The 18,133-nt window shown below is 52.1% G+C and overlaps 9 protein-coding genes across 9 annotated transcripts; 5 read left to right on the top strand and 4 right to left on the bottom strand.

The window, feature by feature from the left end:
• Nucleotides 1-142: 142 nt before the first annotated feature.
• IAQ61_001048 (uncharacterized protein) lies at nucleotides 143-2,316 on the top strand (the record flags this gene model as incomplete). Its single annotated transcript, XM_003841181.2, has 7 exons — nucleotides 143-282; nucleotides 345-376; nucleotides 518-534; nucleotides 746-851; nucleotides 907-1,082; nucleotides 1,131-1,812; nucleotides 1,862-2,316. 7 exons carry the CDS (start codon nucleotides 143-145, stop codon nucleotides 2,314-2,316), a joined length of 1,608 nt encoding a protein of 535 aa, XP_003841229.2.
• Nucleotides 2,317-3,973: 1,657 nt separating this feature from the next.
• Nucleotides 3,974-5,887, top strand: IAQ61_001047 (uncharacterized protein; the record flags this gene model as incomplete). The annotated part of the gene is made up of 3 exons (XM_003841182.1): nucleotides 3,974-4,790; nucleotides 4,844-5,326; nucleotides 5,499-5,887. The coding sequence occupies 3 exons, from the start codon at nucleotides 3,974-3,976 to the stop codon at nucleotides 5,885-5,887; spliced, it is 1,689 nt and encodes a 562-aa protein (XP_003841230.1).
• Nucleotides 5,888-6,234: 347 nt separating this feature from the next.
• IAQ61_001046 (uncharacterized protein) lies at nucleotides 6,235-8,320 on the bottom strand (the record flags this gene model as incomplete). The annotated part of the gene is made up of 2 exons (XM_003841183.2): nucleotides 6,235-7,638; nucleotides 7,699-8,320. 2 exons carry the CDS (start codon nucleotides 8,318-8,320, stop codon nucleotides 6,983-6,985), a joined length of 1,278 nt encoding a protein of 425 aa, XP_003841231.2. The 3' UTR covers nucleotides 6,235-6,982.
• A 531-nt stretch (nucleotides 8,321-8,851) lies between these two features.
• IAQ61_001045 (uncharacterized protein) lies at nucleotides 8,852-9,163 on the bottom strand (the record flags this gene model as incomplete). The annotated part of the gene is made up of 2 exons (XM_066094945.1): nucleotides 8,852-8,978; nucleotides 9,030-9,163. 2 exons carry the CDS (start codon nucleotides 9,161-9,163, stop codon nucleotides 8,852-8,854), a joined length of 261 nt encoding a protein of 86 aa, XP_065955253.1.
• Nucleotides 9,164-9,732: 569 nt separating this feature from the next.
• IAQ61_001044 (uncharacterized protein) lies at nucleotides 9,733-11,083 on the bottom strand (the record flags this gene model as incomplete). The annotated part of the gene is made up of 5 exons (XM_003841185.1): nucleotides 9,733-9,785; nucleotides 9,892-10,387; nucleotides 10,437-10,696; nucleotides 10,746-10,869; nucleotides 10,940-11,083. 5 exons carry the CDS (start codon nucleotides 11,081-11,083, stop codon nucleotides 9,733-9,735), a joined length of 1,077 nt encoding a protein of 358 aa, XP_003841233.1.
• Nucleotides 11,084-11,263: 180 nt separating this feature from the next.
• Nucleotides 11,264-12,221, top strand: IAQ61_001043 (uncharacterized protein; the record flags this gene model as incomplete). The annotated part of the gene is made up of 5 exons (XM_003841186.2): nucleotides 11,264-11,470; nucleotides 11,525-11,533; nucleotides 11,582-11,801; nucleotides 11,855-12,046; nucleotides 12,102-12,221. Exons 1-5 carry the CDS (start codon nucleotides 11,433-11,435, stop codon nucleotides 12,219-12,221), a joined length of 579 nt encoding a protein of 192 aa, XP_003841234.1. The 5' UTR covers nucleotides 11,264-11,432.
• Nucleotides 12,222-12,328: 107 nt separating this feature from the next.
• On the top strand, nucleotides 12,329-12,523 carry IAQ61_001042 (uncharacterized protein; the record flags this gene model as incomplete). Its single annotated transcript, XM_003841187.1, has 1 exon — nucleotides 12,329-12,523. One exon carries the CDS (start codon nucleotides 12,329-12,331, stop codon nucleotides 12,521-12,523), a length of 195 nt encoding a protein of 64 aa, XP_003841235.1.
• A 1,524-nt stretch (nucleotides 12,524-14,047) lies between these two features.
• Nucleotides 14,048-16,435, top strand: IAQ61_001041 (uncharacterized protein; the record flags this gene model as incomplete). Its single annotated transcript, XM_066094944.1, has 7 exons — nucleotides 14,048-14,479; nucleotides 14,530-14,681; nucleotides 14,739-14,899; nucleotides 14,958-15,040; nucleotides 15,104-15,931; nucleotides 15,986-16,222; nucleotides 16,277-16,435. The coding sequence occupies 7 exons, from the start codon at nucleotides 14,048-14,050 to the stop codon at nucleotides 16,433-16,435; spliced, it is 2,052 nt and encodes a 683-aa protein (XP_065955252.1).
• Nucleotides 16,436-17,592: 1,157 nt separating this feature from the next.
• Nucleotides 17,593-17,868, bottom strand: IAQ61_001040 (uncharacterized protein; the record flags this gene model as incomplete). Its single annotated transcript, XM_066094943.1, has 1 exon — nucleotides 17,593-17,868. The coding sequence occupies one exon, from the start codon at nucleotides 17,866-17,868 to the stop codon at nucleotides 17,593-17,595; it is 276 nt and encodes a 91-aa protein (XP_065955251.1).
• Nucleotides 17,869-18,133: the final 265 nt, after the last annotated feature.

Raw genomic sequence — 18,133 nt, 5'->3', positions numbered from 1 at the left:
CTTTTCTCAGTGCGACGGCGACGACGACGACGATGATGATGATGATGATGGGACAACAGACAATGAGGACAATTTTGGTGACAATGAATGTCAAGGGCCGGCATCCAGCATCATCTTCGTTGCCCATGTACTTATGTATCCCATGTTTCTCGCTACCAAACCATTGCCGCCACCTGCATCACCCTCCGCCTCCGATGCCGACGGGCGCTCCCTCCCCTCCCCACCTTCGGCTCATGTGCACCGCGGTCTACTCCTAGGACTCCATGCAATTCCACTGTTGGCGTCTGTTATCAAAGATCCCCGCAGTTGCTGATGCCCCGAGGCAAAGGCTAAGCTACGACTAGACGCGAGACGACTGCCTGTACATCCAGCTTTGGTGAGTTTCAAGCGTCCCTTTCCCCTTTTCTGCCGTCTTGATGGTCGAATACGATGACCGATACCGGCCCTTCGCTACATGCCCGAGGCGTGGTCGTGGGATCTGCATGTAAAGATACTGACAACGTAGCTGGCGAGTCAGCCATAAGTGGCATACCGGTACTATCTTCGGCAACTCGTGTGCATGCTTGGCTACAAGATTGTATTCACCACATAGTCCTCGTTCGCCCATAAGAATACATGGGCGTAGACGGTAGATCGTGTTGTCCTGTTTCAACGCCACAGAACACACACATTACCGCCTCGATTTCTGCACGTGGCCCAAAAGATCCATGCCAGAAGCCTCAAGATGGCAAATGATTTTCTTCAGTACCTTCGCGGCGAGCAAAGAGCACCTGGAGAGCGTAAGCTTATACAGAAGCTTGATTTCTTCATCTTGACATTTTGTTGTCTAATGTACTTTGTCAATTACTTAGGTAGGCCTACCCGGACGCATCATGCGTCTGCGTATGCTTACTGACAGTTGGCTAGATCGAACGAATCTTAACAATGCTTATGTTTCCGGCATGAGAGAAGAGCTAGATTTCAAGGGTAATCAGCTCAACCAGATCAACACCGTCTTTACCGTCGGTTACACCATTGGCCAAGTGCCATGTAATATTGCGCTTTACTACATCAAACCACGCTACTTCTTTCCATCGTGCATGGTAAGTTTACCAGACAGCTCTTCCGCTAAAGGCCCTAATCATTGGCAGATTGCGTGGGGATGCTTGACGATGGTGACCGCGGCTGCGCAAAAACCTCAAGATATCATGGCGATTCGCTTCTTCCAGGCGATCTTCGAGTCTTCAACCTTCGTGGGGACCCACTACATCCTAGGTTCATGGTACACCGGAAAGGAACTTGGCAAGCGATCCGGCATATTCACTGCGTCTGGACTCGCTGGAACCATGATTGGTGGTTTCATACAGACTGGAATTCACTCTAGTATGAATGGCCTCCATGGTCTCTCGGGCTGGCGATATCTGTTCATAGTCGACGGGATAATCACGTTGCCGGTGGCTCTCTACGGATTCTTGCTTTTCCCTGATACGCCGAAGAATACAAGAGCGCCATATCTGACGGCACAGGAGAAAGCTTTGGCTGTTTCGCGGGTACCGGAAGTGTCCGAGAAGACACCAATCTCCTGGAACTTTTTGAAATACTGCTTCTCCACTTGGTATTGGTACTTCTTTGTCATTCTCTGGATACTTGCTGGAGAAACAGAATCGTTCAGTACCAACGCACTTTTGCAGTTGTACATGAAGTCACATCCCACTAACAAGTATTCGATCTCGCAAGTCAACAACTATCCGACAGGAGTACCGGCTGCAGGCATTGTTTCGACCCTGTTCTGGGCAACACTCACCGACTATCTGGGAGGTAAACGCTATCTTGGTATGACTATTATTCGCTTTGCTTTGCGTGATTGCTGACGCATATGCAGTAGGATACTGGATTGGCATAACGGGTGTGGTCACAAGCGCATTGATTCTGGCATATCCTGACAGCACACCCATACATTTCGCCATGTACTACTGGGCAGGTAGCGTATACGCCTGTCAGGCAACGTTTTTTGCATGGGCGAACGATGTTCTTCGCTACGAAGAGGACAGTTTACGTGCTGTAGTCATCGCTAGCATGAATATGGGAAGTAACGCGATCAACGCATGGTGGAGCATCGTGTTCTATGGTGCCAATTTCGCACCATATTTCACGCGGGGAATGTGGGCAATGATCGCTGTTAGCATTGCGATGGCCGTCTGGACAGGCTTACTCGTGTGGATGCATGTCCGCACCGAGAAGAGGAGGGAGTCGGAGACCGAACAATCCACGGTGGCTAGAAAGGGGCGCTCCGAACAGGACCAAGATCCGGAAACCAACTACTGGGCAAAGTCATGATGTCTTCACCGCTAGGTGGACAGTAATCGCGTTGAGCCGGTGTTTTGCATACAGGTTTCATTGTCCATACCATCACCGGTGAAGGACCGGTGTGGGGAGGTTAGTGTTCGGTATAATACGGATGTGCGTCACTTCCGATGAATACGCTTATCCAGATCTCACTTTTAAAAAGGACGCTCTCGAAGATTCACCAATGCTTGTCATGAAATCGGCTCGTAGTGACCAGCCCCACTCGGTACCGCAGTCCTGTCCAGCCACTCTGCTCGCATTTGTTTCCTCCTAGGACTCAGACGATTCCACAGCAAGTTGTACTTGCCAATGAAAGAACTGGGAAGTCTAAAGAAAACTATCAGTACATGCGCTAGTCGTGGTCAATATATGAAAATATCCGAGTGGTACATGTATTTCAAGAAAGAGAACACCGTTGCAACTTACAGTGGCTTGTGAACTTGGTTGTTTCCAGCCACCCTTTTCCTTTCATCTTCCACGGATCTCGCGCCAGAACATATTCTGCGATCCTCTAGTGTTACGAGCACTGGGCCTTCTGCGGTGTCTGGATCGGCGCTTATCCGGTCCAGGGCGTGATGAATCTCCGATATTACCAAACCATGATGGTGATCTGATCAAGGTAACTGACCGAGACGAACATGACGAACATCAGTATTGAGCGTTTCAAATCGGAGCTCGAAATTCGATCGGCCGGACGGCAGTGACTAGCTCGCTGGCTGCTTTTAATGGAGGAAGCCCTCAACCTCAATCGGCAATCTCGAAAAGCACGGAGGCTCGGTACTGTATTTTCGTCCGACAATCCTCAGACCATTTCCACATCTTACGTGTATATCCACAACCAGCGTTTTACTTTTGTCTACGAGACAGGATCCAGGGTCCGTCTGGTCAATCTGCGGCAGGGATGCCCATCTCTCGTGGCAACATCATCAACCATCTGTACACGAACACGAAGCGAGATCGGCCCACAGCGATCCTAGATTAGATCACGGATACAAGCAACTACCTTACCTCTGTGTAGACTACTTCCAAGATTACTGGCCCTCTGGACTCCTCGGAACAAGCCTAGCGCACAATGTACTTGGTTGGCCCCAGCTCCCGCCTTACTCCCAGCCATCTTGACTAGGAAATGCATGCTTCTTTCGCGACAATCCCCATGCTCTCACCAGAATCTCCTCTTTTGTTCCTGTGTCAGACGGTCTTTGAAGACGTCATGGCTGCATTCACTCTCGTTCGATCTTGACTCCCTGCATGTTGTGCCCACCGTTTGCTGTCATCAGCGAATGAAGTCTTGCGCCGCAAAGGAATTAGTTACTGAACGGCCCCATGGGTATACGCAGACGAACCGAATAAGGTATGACGAGAGCGTGGATGCGGTTTTCAGGGTCTTTGAGTTTGCCCACGAGGCTGGCAATGGCCTATATCAACGGTCGAGTCCCCAACGGTCAACCTCGTTATTACCTTTGCCGATCGCACGCTGTTTCATCTGAGGAACTTAATACATTAGCTAGCTCAAAGGGTTTGTCCTCCACTGAGCCTCCAAGCCTTTACGACCTCAGCTGCGAGTCTACATTTCTTTCACGGCAGGATATATACTATAAAGCCTCCATCCTCCCTTGCCTCGGTTGCACCCCACAGCACACCCACCAATATGGCGCAAGATAATCCCAATCTTCCTCAATTTTACACCCAGAACCCTTATGATGGCACTCCTTACGACGAGTCTCCCGGTGCTCAAACACTAGGTGGTCCATCGCCAGGTGCTCAATCCGGAGGTGGCTTATCCCCCGGGGGCCCATCGCCAGGCGGTCCACCACATAGACATGGATCAACTGATTCCAGGCACGAATTGCTTCGCCTACCTATCCAACCAAACCCTGCGCACATTGACTCCAATCAGGACTCTATACCACCAACCCAACCAGCCACTCAACCAAACATTGCGTCAAAATCGTCGAGTGTCCGGAGAACGACGGGACAGGCTGACCCAAACGACTGGTATAATGCTGCTGTGCGAGCTTACAACGCACCTGAAGAAACTCCTAGCCGTATGAGGAAGCCATCACGGCAATTTCATAATGCTCCACCGCCTACCCCACCACAGCACCGCCCCGTCTACGTGGAAGACGACTACTCAGACGAGGAAGACGAGCCTCGAGTCTACCGTTCTCGCTACACCAGGCCACACCGACGTCCCCCTGTCACATATGAGAACTATTACGACTTCAACTCTCGTTATGGGCCTATTCCCACACGAAAAAGAAGCATTATAGATCCGTATTCTGATCTGCCATCGAAACCTCAATATCACATGCACTATGGCAGCGATGATGAGGAGCGCTACAAACCGCGCCGTCCTGGTATGCCCGGAGCAGCAGGCGGAAGAGGACCACCTTCACCGCCGGTATCTAGGGAAGCAGCCTTGAGACTGCCGTGGGCAGTGTGGATGGGATCAAATGCTAAGAACCGTAAGCCGCTCCAACCCATTCCAACCCACATCTATGATACTGACAAACAACAGACTTTGTAGCCTTTGTCGGCGAGTTCGTGGGCACAACCATGTTCCTCTTCTTCTCCTTCAGCGGCACCCAAGTTGCAAACATTGGCTCCTCGGCCGCTAGCTCGGACAACACGACAACGGGTGAATCCTCGGGCTTCTCGCCCATCGTCCTGCTCTACATTGCCCTCGTCTTCGCCTTCTCCCTCATGGTCAACGTCTGGGTCTTCTTCCGCATCTCGGGAGGCCTGTTCAACCCGGCCGTCACGTTTGCCATGTTGCTATGCCGCGCCATGAGTCCTCTGCGCGGCTTTCTCCTGCTTGCGGCGCAGATATCCGGAAGCATTTTTGCAAGTTACTTGGTGAGCGTGTTGTTCCCGACCAACTTCAATGTGCGCACGACGTTGGGTGAGGGCACGAGTTTGGCACGTGGGTTCTTTATAGAAATGGTGCTTACGGCGGAGTTGGTCTTTACGATTTTCATGCTGGCAAAGGAGAAACATAAGGGTATGTCTTCCTCCTCTTCCTCCTCTTCCTCCTCTTCCTCCTCTTCCTCCTCTTCCTCCTCTTCCTCCTCTTCCTCCTCTTCCTCCTCTTCCTCCTCTTCCTCCTCCTTTCCCTTCTTCCTCCTCCTTTCCCTTCTCCACACCACCCAAACCCCACTAACCCCCCACACCAGCAACCTTCATCGCCCCCGTCGGCATCGGCCTCGCCCTCTTCATCGGCGAACTCGTCGGCGTCTACTACACAGGCGGCTCGCTCAACCCCGCGCGCTCCTTCGGCCCCTGCGTCGTAACCGGCATCTGGGACCAAGAGCACTGGATCTACTGGATCGGCCCCGGCGCGGGCGCCATCTTCGCAGTCGGCTTCTACCAGTTCATCAAGATCCTCGAGTACGAGGTGGCGAACCCGGGCCAGGATGACGACGACAAGGATCAGGAAATCAAGCAGGAGAGTGCGCAGAAGGAGAATGTGGATCCAGAGAGCTTGGAGCCGGTTGGGCCGCGCAAGAAGAAGTCGCACTCGATTGAGGCGAATGGGTTTGGGGATGGGAGGGTTGGGGGGTAGGAATCAGAGGGGGGAGGGAGAGGTGTAAGGGTTGAGTATATGAGATGATGAAGCAAAGAATTAAAAAAAGAGAACGACACGGAAAAGTTTGATTTACGGTGATATGACTGGATGAGGTGGTATTATATTTTAGACCGGATGAGGTTGGACCCGCGAGATATTTTGGTTTTCAGAAGCTTGGACGGAATAGCTACGAAGTGGTATTTGTTTCTTGCTATTCGAGATGCCTTGTTTAGACTGCGTTATGAATCTCCTCACATAAATGTACGAATATAAAAAGTAGTATGCATTAGATCTCCTCACCGAGTAGAATTGAGTCGTTAAAGACTCGTAGTGATGTGGGGGGAGGAAAAGTGACCGCGTGAGAGGCATGTGAACTTTGTTCGCAGTCATCGGAGCAATTTATGTTGGTATCACCCAGTTCCCTACGATACGCAACAGCCCGCTATTTGCGTGGACATTGACGTCGTGTGTTTCCAGGACACCACCATCATCCCGATATACACGTAATCCCTTCCCTACATCGCCCATCACCAGACTCACAATCACACGACAAGCACAAAGACGCACAAGTCTCGAGAAGTCGCTAGAGCAGAACAATACAAACCATGTATGAATCCTACAGACCGAGTCGAAAGAAGAAACAACAAAGGAGAAATCCCACAGTATAGAGTGTAACACCATCCCGGCCAGCGAGACCTTCTTGCGTCATCGACGTCTTTCGACGTTGTGTTGGGTTTCATAACTATGAGCTCGGTATTTCTTTGACGGGCTGGGCATAGCATGGCAGATTGGGGTAATGGAAATAATAGCCGTCTGCTACATCCTACACACATGAACGCACTGCCGTGCCGTGACAAACACAAAGCGACGAGTATTCGCAGAAACGAAAACAAAAAACGAAACAAAAACCCCTTGCTGTTTGCATGCAGACTTCTGCATATTGTACCCCAAAAAACGCCGGGGGTGAAATTTGACAAGATTGAAAAAGACAGATGCTCGCTGAAATGCCCCGAGGAACGAGGAAAAAAAACAATATACACTGGGTGCGAGAAAGAAGGTCATGGGATTTGAAATCAAGCAGATAGGAAAAGGCTACCTCAGCCGCGGCCACTCATCTCCTCTAATCTCGCTCATCGCGTATCCTGGCCGCCACGCAGGATGGATATCACTAACACCCGAGTGACTCTCAAGATTCACCGTACTGCGCGGTGCAGCCTCAACCACGTAGCTCACGCCGTCCTCTGAGACATAAGACGGCGGCCTCGGACCATGGGTCGCAGGCTGGGTATGCGTTGGTAGTGGTCCCGGTGCGCCAACGACAGAGGTATGCCGTGTCTGCGGCATGCTCGAGATGACGGAGCCGCGGTTATCGTCGGCGCGCTGCCAGTGTAGCAGATTTGGATCGGCGCGGACACTGCTGCGCCAGAGGCCGTAGGCGGGTGGGGGTGGAGGGATGATGTCTTTCTCCACGTCTGGGATTTCGGTCTGGGAGTCGAGGGATGAGTCCGCAATGGCTGATTCTTCGTCGCGGGCGAGGTGGACGCGGATAGGGACGATGGGTTTGAAGCCGTCCGGGCCATTCATGGAGGGGATATGTGGACGGTCTTCCTCGCGTGGTGGGTTGAGGATGAGCATACAGAGGCGGATGAGGGAATGGCAGAAGAAGATTGTGATGGCGAGAAGAACCATGATGAAGAGGATGTGGACTTCTTGTCCGAGATTGCGGTTGGTGAGAGCGATTGCGAGGTCTGTAGGTTGCTGTTAGCGAGAGGTTCCAAGGGGAGTAGGGAGGTAAGCAGGAAACTTACAGACGGCTAGAACGGTGGCGAGAAAGGTTCCTGATATTATACAAGCAAGCAGCTTTGCTCGTGCTGCTGTACCCCGCCTCTTTACTGATACGACAGATGTACTTCCATCGCGCCTCCTACGGACAAACTGTTTGGTGCGGTTCGTATGCCTTCTCCGCCTATGTCTCCTTCGATGCCTTCGTCCATGAATTTCATCTGCCAATTGTTGGCTTTCAGGGTCTGCATAACTATCTTGATGAGGAGAGAGTGGTACGTCTGCTGGGTGACGGCCGTAGACTAATTGTGGCTCCTGCGGGTCCTGAGGCGGCGTAATAGCACCTATGTATGATCCTGCCGAGTGCTGGGCACGCAGCGGTGATCTCGAATCGTCTGATTCATTAGGTGCTTCGTGTGTAGGGAGTGTATTTGTGTCTGGCGATGGACGTTGCCAAAGTCCCAAAAATGGTATTTTTGGTGTAGCGTTATGTTCAAGAGCTGGCGACTGCGAGTAAACTGACGAACCGTTGAATATAGTCCGTGGTAGCCGGAATGTGCCAAACCGAGATGATGATTGTGACGCTGGTGTGGCTTGCAGGTCCTGGTCTGGTCGTGGCGACCAAGCAAAGAGTGGTGACCTGAACATGATGGCCAGTATTTAGTCCAGGTAATTTGGCAGTCCAGAAATATACAGTGACGACGCAAGCGTCGGTCTTAGATACAAATAGTTTCCTTGTAGTAGACGCGTCTCCTAGCTTGACACGTCTTGTTTATTTTCTTTAATGTTGTCCAATACCAAATTGGGGGGTACTTTGGTAGCCTTGCAGAAAGGCCTCGTGGCCACGAACGGTAGCAGGGCAGGAAATGCGTGGAAGCAAAGAGAGATGACTAGAGCCCGACCTTGTTCAAGAGATGCCTAGCATGTCGAATGGATGGACCGTTGGCTCTACCTGAACCTGCTGATAAGAGACGAAACCGTCAACGTGGTAGCCCTATCAAGGCCTGAGTCGTAATGAAGTCGGATGTGACGAAGTAGCTTCCCAGAGCTGACGAGCCAAACGAAAGACTGAAATGGAAAAGAAACGAGACTCGCAGAGCTCAGCACAGCACCGCTGCCAATGAATGCGACTTGAAGGGAGGAAGAACAGAACATGGTGCAGAGAAGAGAGGGTCACAGTCACACCAAAGCTGCAAGGACGGTTGCGGTCGAGGAGGCATTGAACACCATGCCTTTCTGTAACCAGTGGTGTATCAGACTTGGGTCGCTGCGAGGGTGAAACACGACGCCGCCCGCTGCAGATCCCCTGGAGCGAGCGTCAAGTACGGGTTCGGGGGCATCGGAGCGTCAGGCGTACCATTTAGGATGATTGCGGCGGGCTGTTGGTCCATAAGCGGCGCGGGGAGGGAGTTTAGGAGCTTTGTGTTTGAGGTTGGAGGCTCGACGTGTCGTGGTTGGTTGGCGCGAACTTGGACTTGGGGCAGAGCCCATCTGAACCAATGAAGCCCCTTTGGTATTCGATCTACTACTCTACATACATGGTAAATACATCTCTATAACGAATAGTTGTCTAACAAGTAGCTGCAGCCTTGCAACCGTGGTCGGCCATCTACCTACTCTAGACACTGATGGGTTTGGGTACTGCATAATCAGCGGCTGTGTCCAACAAGTATCATTGGTCTCGGTATCTGGTACCGTCATCTACCAATCTCTTGTTTGTTGATTATTTACTTTCATGCAACAACAACACCTCTGCTCGTGTTTGTTGTACAGCAGCGTCCACAAGTTCGCGTCTTTGACGCGTCATAAGAGTCTAGCTCAGAGTCTAGCCATGGCCCACACCCCCATCCTCCCCCCTGCCCCCTTCTTTCAAGACTCGATCGATACAGGCTCGACGCCCTGACGCAGTCCAACGTTACGCCGGCGAATTTGATATCTGGATTACCGCCTCTGGGACGTGTGCTCAGACTGGATCCCAGGGCGCTCAGGGTGTTTCCCCACGCTTTTCGCGTTGATCTCCCAAACAAAGATTGTGCAGCACGACTAAGAGATGGCAGCGTTCACTTGCCAAGCTCGCCAACAACGATCGTGCGATCCGACGATGCTGTGGCCACTGTGAAGATAAAAAGTTAGCCCAATAGCGAAGAGTGCCCATTCTTTGATGGCAAGGTGTTTGTAGGTCTTCAAACCGTGTAGTAAATTCAGAGGGGTCAACTTACAGATAGGATGACCAAGAGGGTGGAAGCGAACATCATTGACGGCGCCCTTGTGACCAGGGAGCTTGCTAATCAGCTTACCCGTCCGTACCTCCCAGATGGCTACCGTTTGATCTCCACTGCCTGCCGCAATCCTCTCACCCTTCGAGTCCCAACTCGCTTTCAGCAAATTTCGTTCTTGGCCAGTGGGCGCCCCGTCATAGGTCATCAGATGTCGGTCTGCGGGCGCAAATGGCCTTACGTCCCATGTCTTGACACTCGAGTCATGCGAGTTGGATAGAAGAGTTTGATTGTCGGGGGACAGTTGTAGCGAGGCCACTGTGTCTGTGTGGCCGAGCAGCGAGTACGTCACGGCCTGCTTTCGCAAGTCCCACACCTTGATGTCGTTGTCGATGCCTCCTGTGAACAGCTCGTTGCCAGCTTCTGCCAAGCATATTGCTGTTATTGGGAAATCGGTGGGGATGAAAGTGACGGCGTCTTTTGTTCGTGTGTCCCAGATCTGATCGAGGTGTCAGCCATATAAAGATTGGCTTGAATCATGCGCTTACTCCAATGTAGCCATCGTCGGATCCGCTCACTAGCATCTCCTCACCGCGCTTGCTGACGTCCATGCAATTGATCACTTCCTCATGTCCAGGGTGTCGTCTTATTCGCTCACCAGTGTACACATCCCAGCTGGCTAGGTGCATGTCCGCAGAGGCAGAAAAGAGCACTTTGGAGTCGCGCGACCAGTGAAGATCGAGGACTGCCTGCTTGTGTCCCGCGAGGATGCCATAGTTTTCGCAGGTACCAGAGCTGTTCCATAGTACTGTTTCTATAAGCGCATATCGTTACCTGAAGGTGCTTGCTTGACTCACATATGGACCGATCCATTGAACCAGAGGCAATGTACTGTCCGGTCGGGTCGAAACGTGCAGCAAAGACTTCTCCGGAATGACCACTCAATTCCATGACTGGCGACTGCAGCGCAGTGGCCGGGCCCTAAAATGCCTGTCAACACAGCTCCCGTTGCAGCACCTGGCCTCTTCAGCGCCCCTTTGGAATTTCATACCGCTTGTATCATTGCCCCATTCTGTCCAGTGGCGCTTGATATCGCAACAGCGGTGCTTCCACCAAGATTCGCGTCCGACTTTGCGCGCTTCACCAGTTGGCTCGTACCAAAGGCGTCGGTGGCTGGTCGCTTCTCTCGTGACATGGTCGTGGAGCGATGTGGTTGCGAGTATACAGTGACGCGTTGGAGGGATTGTGGGCAGTCGTGCTATGTTGGTGGTAGTTGTCCTGCTGTACCTGAACTTTCTCCAAGTTTGAAGGGTGCCAAGCTATACCTACCTATTACCTACCTAGGTAGCTGTAAATCGCCCGAGCTCAACTCCATCTCCCTCCTCCGCATCCCTCATTAACCCCCCCTCCCCGCCTCCCACGACAGCTTCTACAGCATCACACACAGTACACTTGCGCTACCGCCCAACTCCTGCCCAACAAATTACAGCATCACAGCCCCGCAACTCTAGCGACGAGTCCAGTCAACGCGGCGACGTCACAATATGGCTTCATCAACCAAGGCAGCCCGGTTAGGCGAGGAGTGAGCGATATACGCCGTCTGTTGATTTGCTGAAGATGTGCTAATAGCTGCTAGGGTGTGGAAGTAAGTCTGGCACAGGCGCACATGCTGGCAGCTCTGATTTTCCCCAAGGACACGAGTCGACAAAATCAGCGCCGAACTGGTCACTCTCACCTATGGCACGATTGTCGCACAACTATGCAAAGACTACGAGTACAACTACGCCGACGTCAACAAACAATTGGACAAGATGGGCTACAACATTGGCGTGCGCTTGATCGAAGACTTCCTTGCCAAGTCCAGTGCGCCCGCGTGTACCAACTTTCGAGAGGTGGCAGAGATGATTTCAAAGGTATAGGATCCTCTTGGATAGCCAGGGACTCCAAGCTGACGTGCATCCTCCAGGTTGGCTTCAAAATCTTCCTGAACATTACGCCTACCATCACAAATTGGTCTAGCGACAATAAGCAGTTCTCTCTTATCTTCGAGGAGAATCCACTCGCCGACTTTGTAGAACTGCCGGATGATGGCCGAGCGCAGGATGAGCTATGGTTCTCCAATATATTAGTCGGCGTGCTGCGCGGTGCGCTTGAAATGGTATTGCATGCTCATGTTGGCGGGCTCTCGAGTGTTGGACTAACCGATGATATAGGTCCATATGCAAGTCGAAGCACGTTTCGTCAGCGACATCCTTCGCGGAAACGATACCACCGAGATGCGGATATCGCTTGTTCGTTTTATCGATGATGAGATGCCACCGGACGATGAGTAGACAACCTAGGAGGGAAAGGATAGACACGCTTAGGAATCGACTCGAGGGCATCGCTCAAGAGTGACCCTACACCGAGTGCCCGCGTATTAGCGATTCATTCGGCTATCATGGTACTGATACTTCCCGTTCCCCTGAAGCCCGAGGATGGCGAAGATGTTTGCAGAGGCCCTGGTTTGTTCCAGGAACAGGACTGGTTGGCTAGACAGGCTGCGTACCGTATGTTTCGCTTGCAATGGGCTACAAAGGTTCACTGCTATTTGAGCATGCAACAAGTGACACAAGCTGGCTTGGGCACCCAGTGAAGATGATTATCTTCCATCTACGAGGATCATCTGTGCTCACGGCGCGCTACAGCGTCAAGCACCTTGCTACTGATCGAGCACGACTTCAAGCTAGCAAAGGGGGATCGAACACCACGACTGTGTTCATAGACATGTAAGGAAGTATCTCTTAGAGCATCTCTTTCCGTCACAGAATAGAAGGTTTCACTCGCCTGCATTTGCCACAATATTCTAGAGCGGGATGTCGCACACTCCAGCTGAAGCGAAGAGAAATGCTGGCCTATAGTGAACATCTTATCCATCATAGTCGCAGTCAGGATGCTGACTACTACTACTACTACTACTACTACTACTACTACTACTACTACTACTACTACTACTACTACTACTACTACCGCCATTGCCTATACAGTTGCAGCTGGTTCACAACAGAAAACACCATGGAGCACATGATGTTAGGATGGACTGATGTACATGTATGATGTTTGCTGTCAGCCGGCGGTACTGTTCCAACGCGAGATTGATCAAGCGCTACGTGGAGTGTGCGAGTGAGAGTGCTGACTAATAAAGTTTGTTCCTGTTAAGGGCACCAAGGTGGCTTGCAGGATCATCAAAAATGTTGACGAGGACGCGAGATGTGTGTTTGGTCGTGAATGGCTTGGTGATTGTCCTCGTAGCATCATTCAAGCCTCTTGCTTTCCGCCCTCCTCCAGGCCCTGCCCAGCCCGTCTTGGAAAGCCCCGCTCAGACACGTGACTTGGGATGGGAGAAGTCGCTCTCCTATCGTGGGAACCTTTGGTATTTTGAATATTGTGAGGGTTTGCAGAGTGTCAGAGATGTGCTGTAGTGCTTGCGACACCGTAGATTGCGTGTTTGTTGTGCATTGCGTGCGTCGAAGACATCACGCTTGGTGGTCTATTAATTCCTGTTCGTCACGTGATGGTCATCAGTGAACGCGGAAGACGCAGCAACCTGGTGCGCTGCGCTTCCACACCCCAACCGCCTTCTTCGCCGGCTGCGTCGCGACAACCCCCCTCCCTCTGACTCTCTGTCCTTCTTTTCTGACGCGCCCATCTCGCCGCCGCAATTGTGTTCGTCGTGGCTGATCTGTGCTGGTCTGTTGTCTCTGCCCCTGTTGGAGTCGTCTGCCGCCGCCGCCGTGTTTCCAAAAGGCCTTCCACGCTGCGGGCTAGCCCTAAGCCAACCCCCCCCCTCCCCCCGACCACTGACCCGCATCTCGAAGCGCATCGCAAGCCAACAGGCCTCGCCCAGTTGTCTCCCCCAAAGTCCCTTCCACGACCCGTCGCGCGACTTTTTCCGCCCTGACCGCCTGGCAGCTGGCTTGGCGCTCCACACACAAGCACCCTTGTGGCGACGGCGTCGATCGATGCTCCTGTAGTTGACATCGTCCTGGCACTGAGGTGCACCATCCAGCGCGTCTATTGCTTCCTCCCCTCCTCCCCCGCCTTCCTGATCTTCTCTTCTTTTCGACCCAGCGACTGCGCCTGACGCGGCCGACGCCTACCGCCCAGAGCCCGCGTCGCCATGCAGAGCCAGCAAATGGCCCAGATGGCCGCCATGAACGCCAGCAACGGCTCCGTCGACGGAACTCCCATGATGAATAACAAGCGCATGATGACGGATCCGCGAGAGCAGCTTAACACGTACATATACGACTACTTTCTGCGCAACAGCCACTTCAAACTGGCCCGGGCCATGCTCGACAGTAGCGACACGGTCAAGATGTCGACGGGCCCGCCACAGAAGCCTAGCCCCAACAACAGGCCCAACGGTGTCGATGCAATGGACACAGAGGGTGCGGAAAACTTCCCCTCACCGCAGCTGCCCCCAAATCAGATGGCAGACAACTCGTTCCTCTTAGATTGGTGGGTGCAGTTCTGGGACATTTACCAGGCCACAAAAGCCCGCGCCGGCACCGGCCCCTCCAAAGGCAACCAGTATATACAGCACACACGTGTAAGCATATTCGATGCTCGCGCACAGCCGCGTACTGACTTGTTGCACAGAACCTTACACAGATGCAAAACGAACAGCGGAACCAGCGCATGATGATGAACAACCCGATGAGCGCCCAGTATCAGATGATGACGCGGAACGGCATGCCCAACGGCGTCCAGGCAAACGACCTGAAGCGCGCCGCAGCGATGAATAACCGACCGTACGCACCTCAGCAGAAATTCACATTGTGAAGCGCTGCAAGGCTAACCTTCAATAGTAACGGAAATTCCATGGCAGCAATGCAGATGAAGAACCCCGCCATGATGGCTGCTCAAATGCAGCGAGACGGCTCTGGCATGGAGATGAACGGCCAGCGCCCGCAATCACCAGGGGCCAACGAGAGTGCACCGTCTCCCAACAAGAGACCCCGCGTTGACGGTACGTCTTGTGTTGCTTTGTACTTTTTGACATGGCTTCTAACGACAGTTGTGTGCAGGTGGAATGAATGGTGGCAACATGCCTGGGAATCAATTTGGTGAATTCGCCCAACAGGGCCAGAATTCGCAACAGAAGATTGAGGTATATGCCCAAAGCCTGGTGAACCAACACAGAGTGGCACTGAATAACACTTCGTCCTCTCAGGGTATGAATTCTGGCGTTCAAGGTTCTCCGATGGCCCATCCAGGCCTGGACGGTCAGGAGAACATGTTCGCTGGCAACGGGCCGCGTACCGGCATGCCTCCCAACGGCGCACCTGGCGCACCTCAGCAAGGCAACCATGCTTTGCAAGACTATCAGATGCAGCTCATGTTGCTTGAGCAGCAGAACAAGAAACGCTTACTGATGGCACGTCAGGAACAGGACAACATGTCGGGCCCCCATCAACAGGGTGGCGTCGGTGCGCCTGGCTTTGCAACAGCCATGTCACCACAAGGTAGTAGAGCAGGCCCCTCACCCAACCCAACAGAGATGAAACGAGGCACACCCAAGCTGGGACAGCAAGTCCTACCAGGATCACCAATGCCTGATGGTGTCATGCAACAGCAGCGGGGCTCTCCCGCACCAAACATGAACTTCGACCCCAATCAAGTCCCTCCTGGAATGCCACCACAGTATTACTCGCAAATGCCTCAAAATCCCATGAGGCCACCGCCCCCCAGCTCGCATCCTGGAGCCAATTTCAACGGTCAGCAAATGACGGCGCAGCAAATGGAAGCCATGCGCGCGGGCCAGATGCAAAACACCGCATGGCGTGGCCCACCGCAGCCTGGAATGATGCCAGGACAGCAGCAAATGGGTGGTCCAATGGGCCAGAATCCCCAACAACGTCAACAAATGCCTCCACCTCCAGCACCTTCCAACGAGCAGCCTAGACCAGAACCATCTCCCTCTCAATCTAACCAGGCACCACCAACGCCAAACCAAACGAACAAGGCCAATCCAAAGAAAAAGGTCACAAAAGACAACAAGGTATATTCGCGCTGTTCCCCTTACCCCTTTGAGCATCGTTGATATTGATTGTAGAAGCCCGCCAATAAAAAGGCTGGAAATGCAGGTGCCGCATCAGCAAACGCGAACGGCGATGAACCTCCCACGCCGACCTCATCCACGCCGGTGGCTCCCATCACGCCGATTCATGCGAAGTCGTTTGCCCAAAATGGCCAACAACAACAGCAGCAGCAGCCTGTGCAGCAAGCTACTCAGCAGCAGGGCATGGACAATAATGGGCCTCCATTTGGCAACATTGGTGACGGTACTGACGTAAGTGTTAACGGTATATCCATCTCCGTCACATAAGATGTTAATGTATCATAGGCCCCGTTTGACCTGAACTTCAACCTGGATGACTCTGGTGCCTTGGAGAACTTCGATTTCGACTCATTCCTACATACTAGCACCGATGACAATGGCTTTGGAAACTTAGTCGGAGAATTCGATTTCACCAATACGGCAGAGGTTGGAGGCGATCTATAATTGCCTGTCAAACACGGTTACAAAAAGACCGCGTGGACCAAGACCAAAACACCAAATTCGTTCATATACCCAAATCTATTCGAAGCTCGATCGCTGTCTTATCCGGAGCATTGGGGACTGGGAATATTCTTTTGGCGATTGCTAACTCAAGTCGTTGTATGACATTACTCGGAGGCGTTTCCCCCATTCTTTCGTCTGATTCTACTTGTTCCCCGGCGTTCTCCATTCACTACCACTTTTTCCTTTTGAGGGATGTCTGCTGCGATCTTCGGGATTGCGTTTTCGACATATTGCTATATTGACCCGAAGGCTTTCGCTGCTCTATTGTCCCATTTCCTTGTTATTTCACTCGCTCGCTACCATGTCATCTACGTTATGGGGCGCTGGAGTTTTACACTAACTCGTTTGTTTTCGCTTCTTGTCGTGTGTTTTCTTCTTTCGTCTTTCGAGAGACTGGTATCTCGAGATCCGGATCTATCTAGACTCCAACTATGGCCTAGTCTCTCTTGGCCCTCATGGCCCTCGTGGCCGTGGGTAGGAAAGAGAGCGCGCTGGGACGACGGAGAAAAGGGCAGAGCTATAGGGGAACCTCGGATTCCAGAACATTGGTTTTTTGTGGAAGGAAAGAAGGAGAAAAAAAGGCAGAAGTTTCTGTTGGGTGGGGGGTGAGAGGGAAGAAGTGGGTGGAAAAAAAGAGTTGGATAAAACCTTTTTTGTTCATGACGGGATTTTCGAGACGGACATTGCTATACCAATTTTTTTTATCTTCTTGTTTTTTTGCTTTCTTCGCACAGTTGGTAGGCGGGCGGTTTGGGACCGTTGGGGCGGAGCTGAATGGGGCCGGGAGGGTTCTTGTCTCTCTCTTTTTCTTTTTCTTATTTGAGTTTACTTTTGTGCTGGATTGATTTGTTTGCGTCTGGATTTGCGTTGGCGGGGCGGAGAGGAGGGGAGGTGGGGGGAACGCCGTGATTGATGTTGTGGTGGTGGTGGTAGTGTTGATTGTTTGTTTGTCTGTGCTTTTTTTCTGGTGGTGGTGGTGGTGGTGGATGTTGCTGTGTTGTGCTGCTGTGTTGTGCTATTTTATTTTGCTATTGTTGAGCCCTTTTTTCACAGACGACTTAATGCGATAAGTTCCTTTTGTTTTTGACCGCTGTTTGCTATGCGTTTTGATGGGTTTGCTCTGCTTGCTCTGCTTGCTCTGCTTGCTCTGCTTGCTCTGCTTGCTCTGCTTGCTCTGCTTGCTCTGCTTGCTCTGCTTGCTCTGCTTGCTCTGCTTGCTCTGCTTGCTCTGCTTGCTCTGCTTGCTCTGCTTGCTCTGCTTGCTCTGCTTGCTCTGCTTGCTCTGCTTGCTCTGCTTGCTCTGCTTGCCACACCATGCTTACTCCATCTGCCCTGCTCATACCAAGCCCACCCATACAAGCCGAAACAAACATCCTCACAGTCGTAGTCTCTGACACGCTCTCCCTTGCTACTTACTCTCCCTCCTATGTGCCCACACAAGCTCTGTTAGACGATGATCTCCTGATATACTGTGGATAGACTTATGATGGCTTGGGTGATGAGGGTGTTAAGGATTAGGTATTCCAATTCATGATAATATATAATATATAATTATAATATGCAATCTATCTCTGTAGCTTATAACCTGCTAGCATACTACTGCTACTCCCTACTCACCACTCCCTACTCACCACTCCC

This window comes from Plenodomus lingam (genome assembly GCF_022343315.1).
Source record: "Plenodomus lingam strain CAN1 chromosome Unknown contig_11, whole genome shotgun sequence".
Classification (NCBI taxonomy): Eukaryota; Fungi; Ascomycota; class Dothideomycetes; order Pleosporales; family Leptosphaeriaceae; genus Plenodomus; species Plenodomus lingam.
This window is presented reverse-complemented; position numbering and strand designations above follow the sequence as displayed.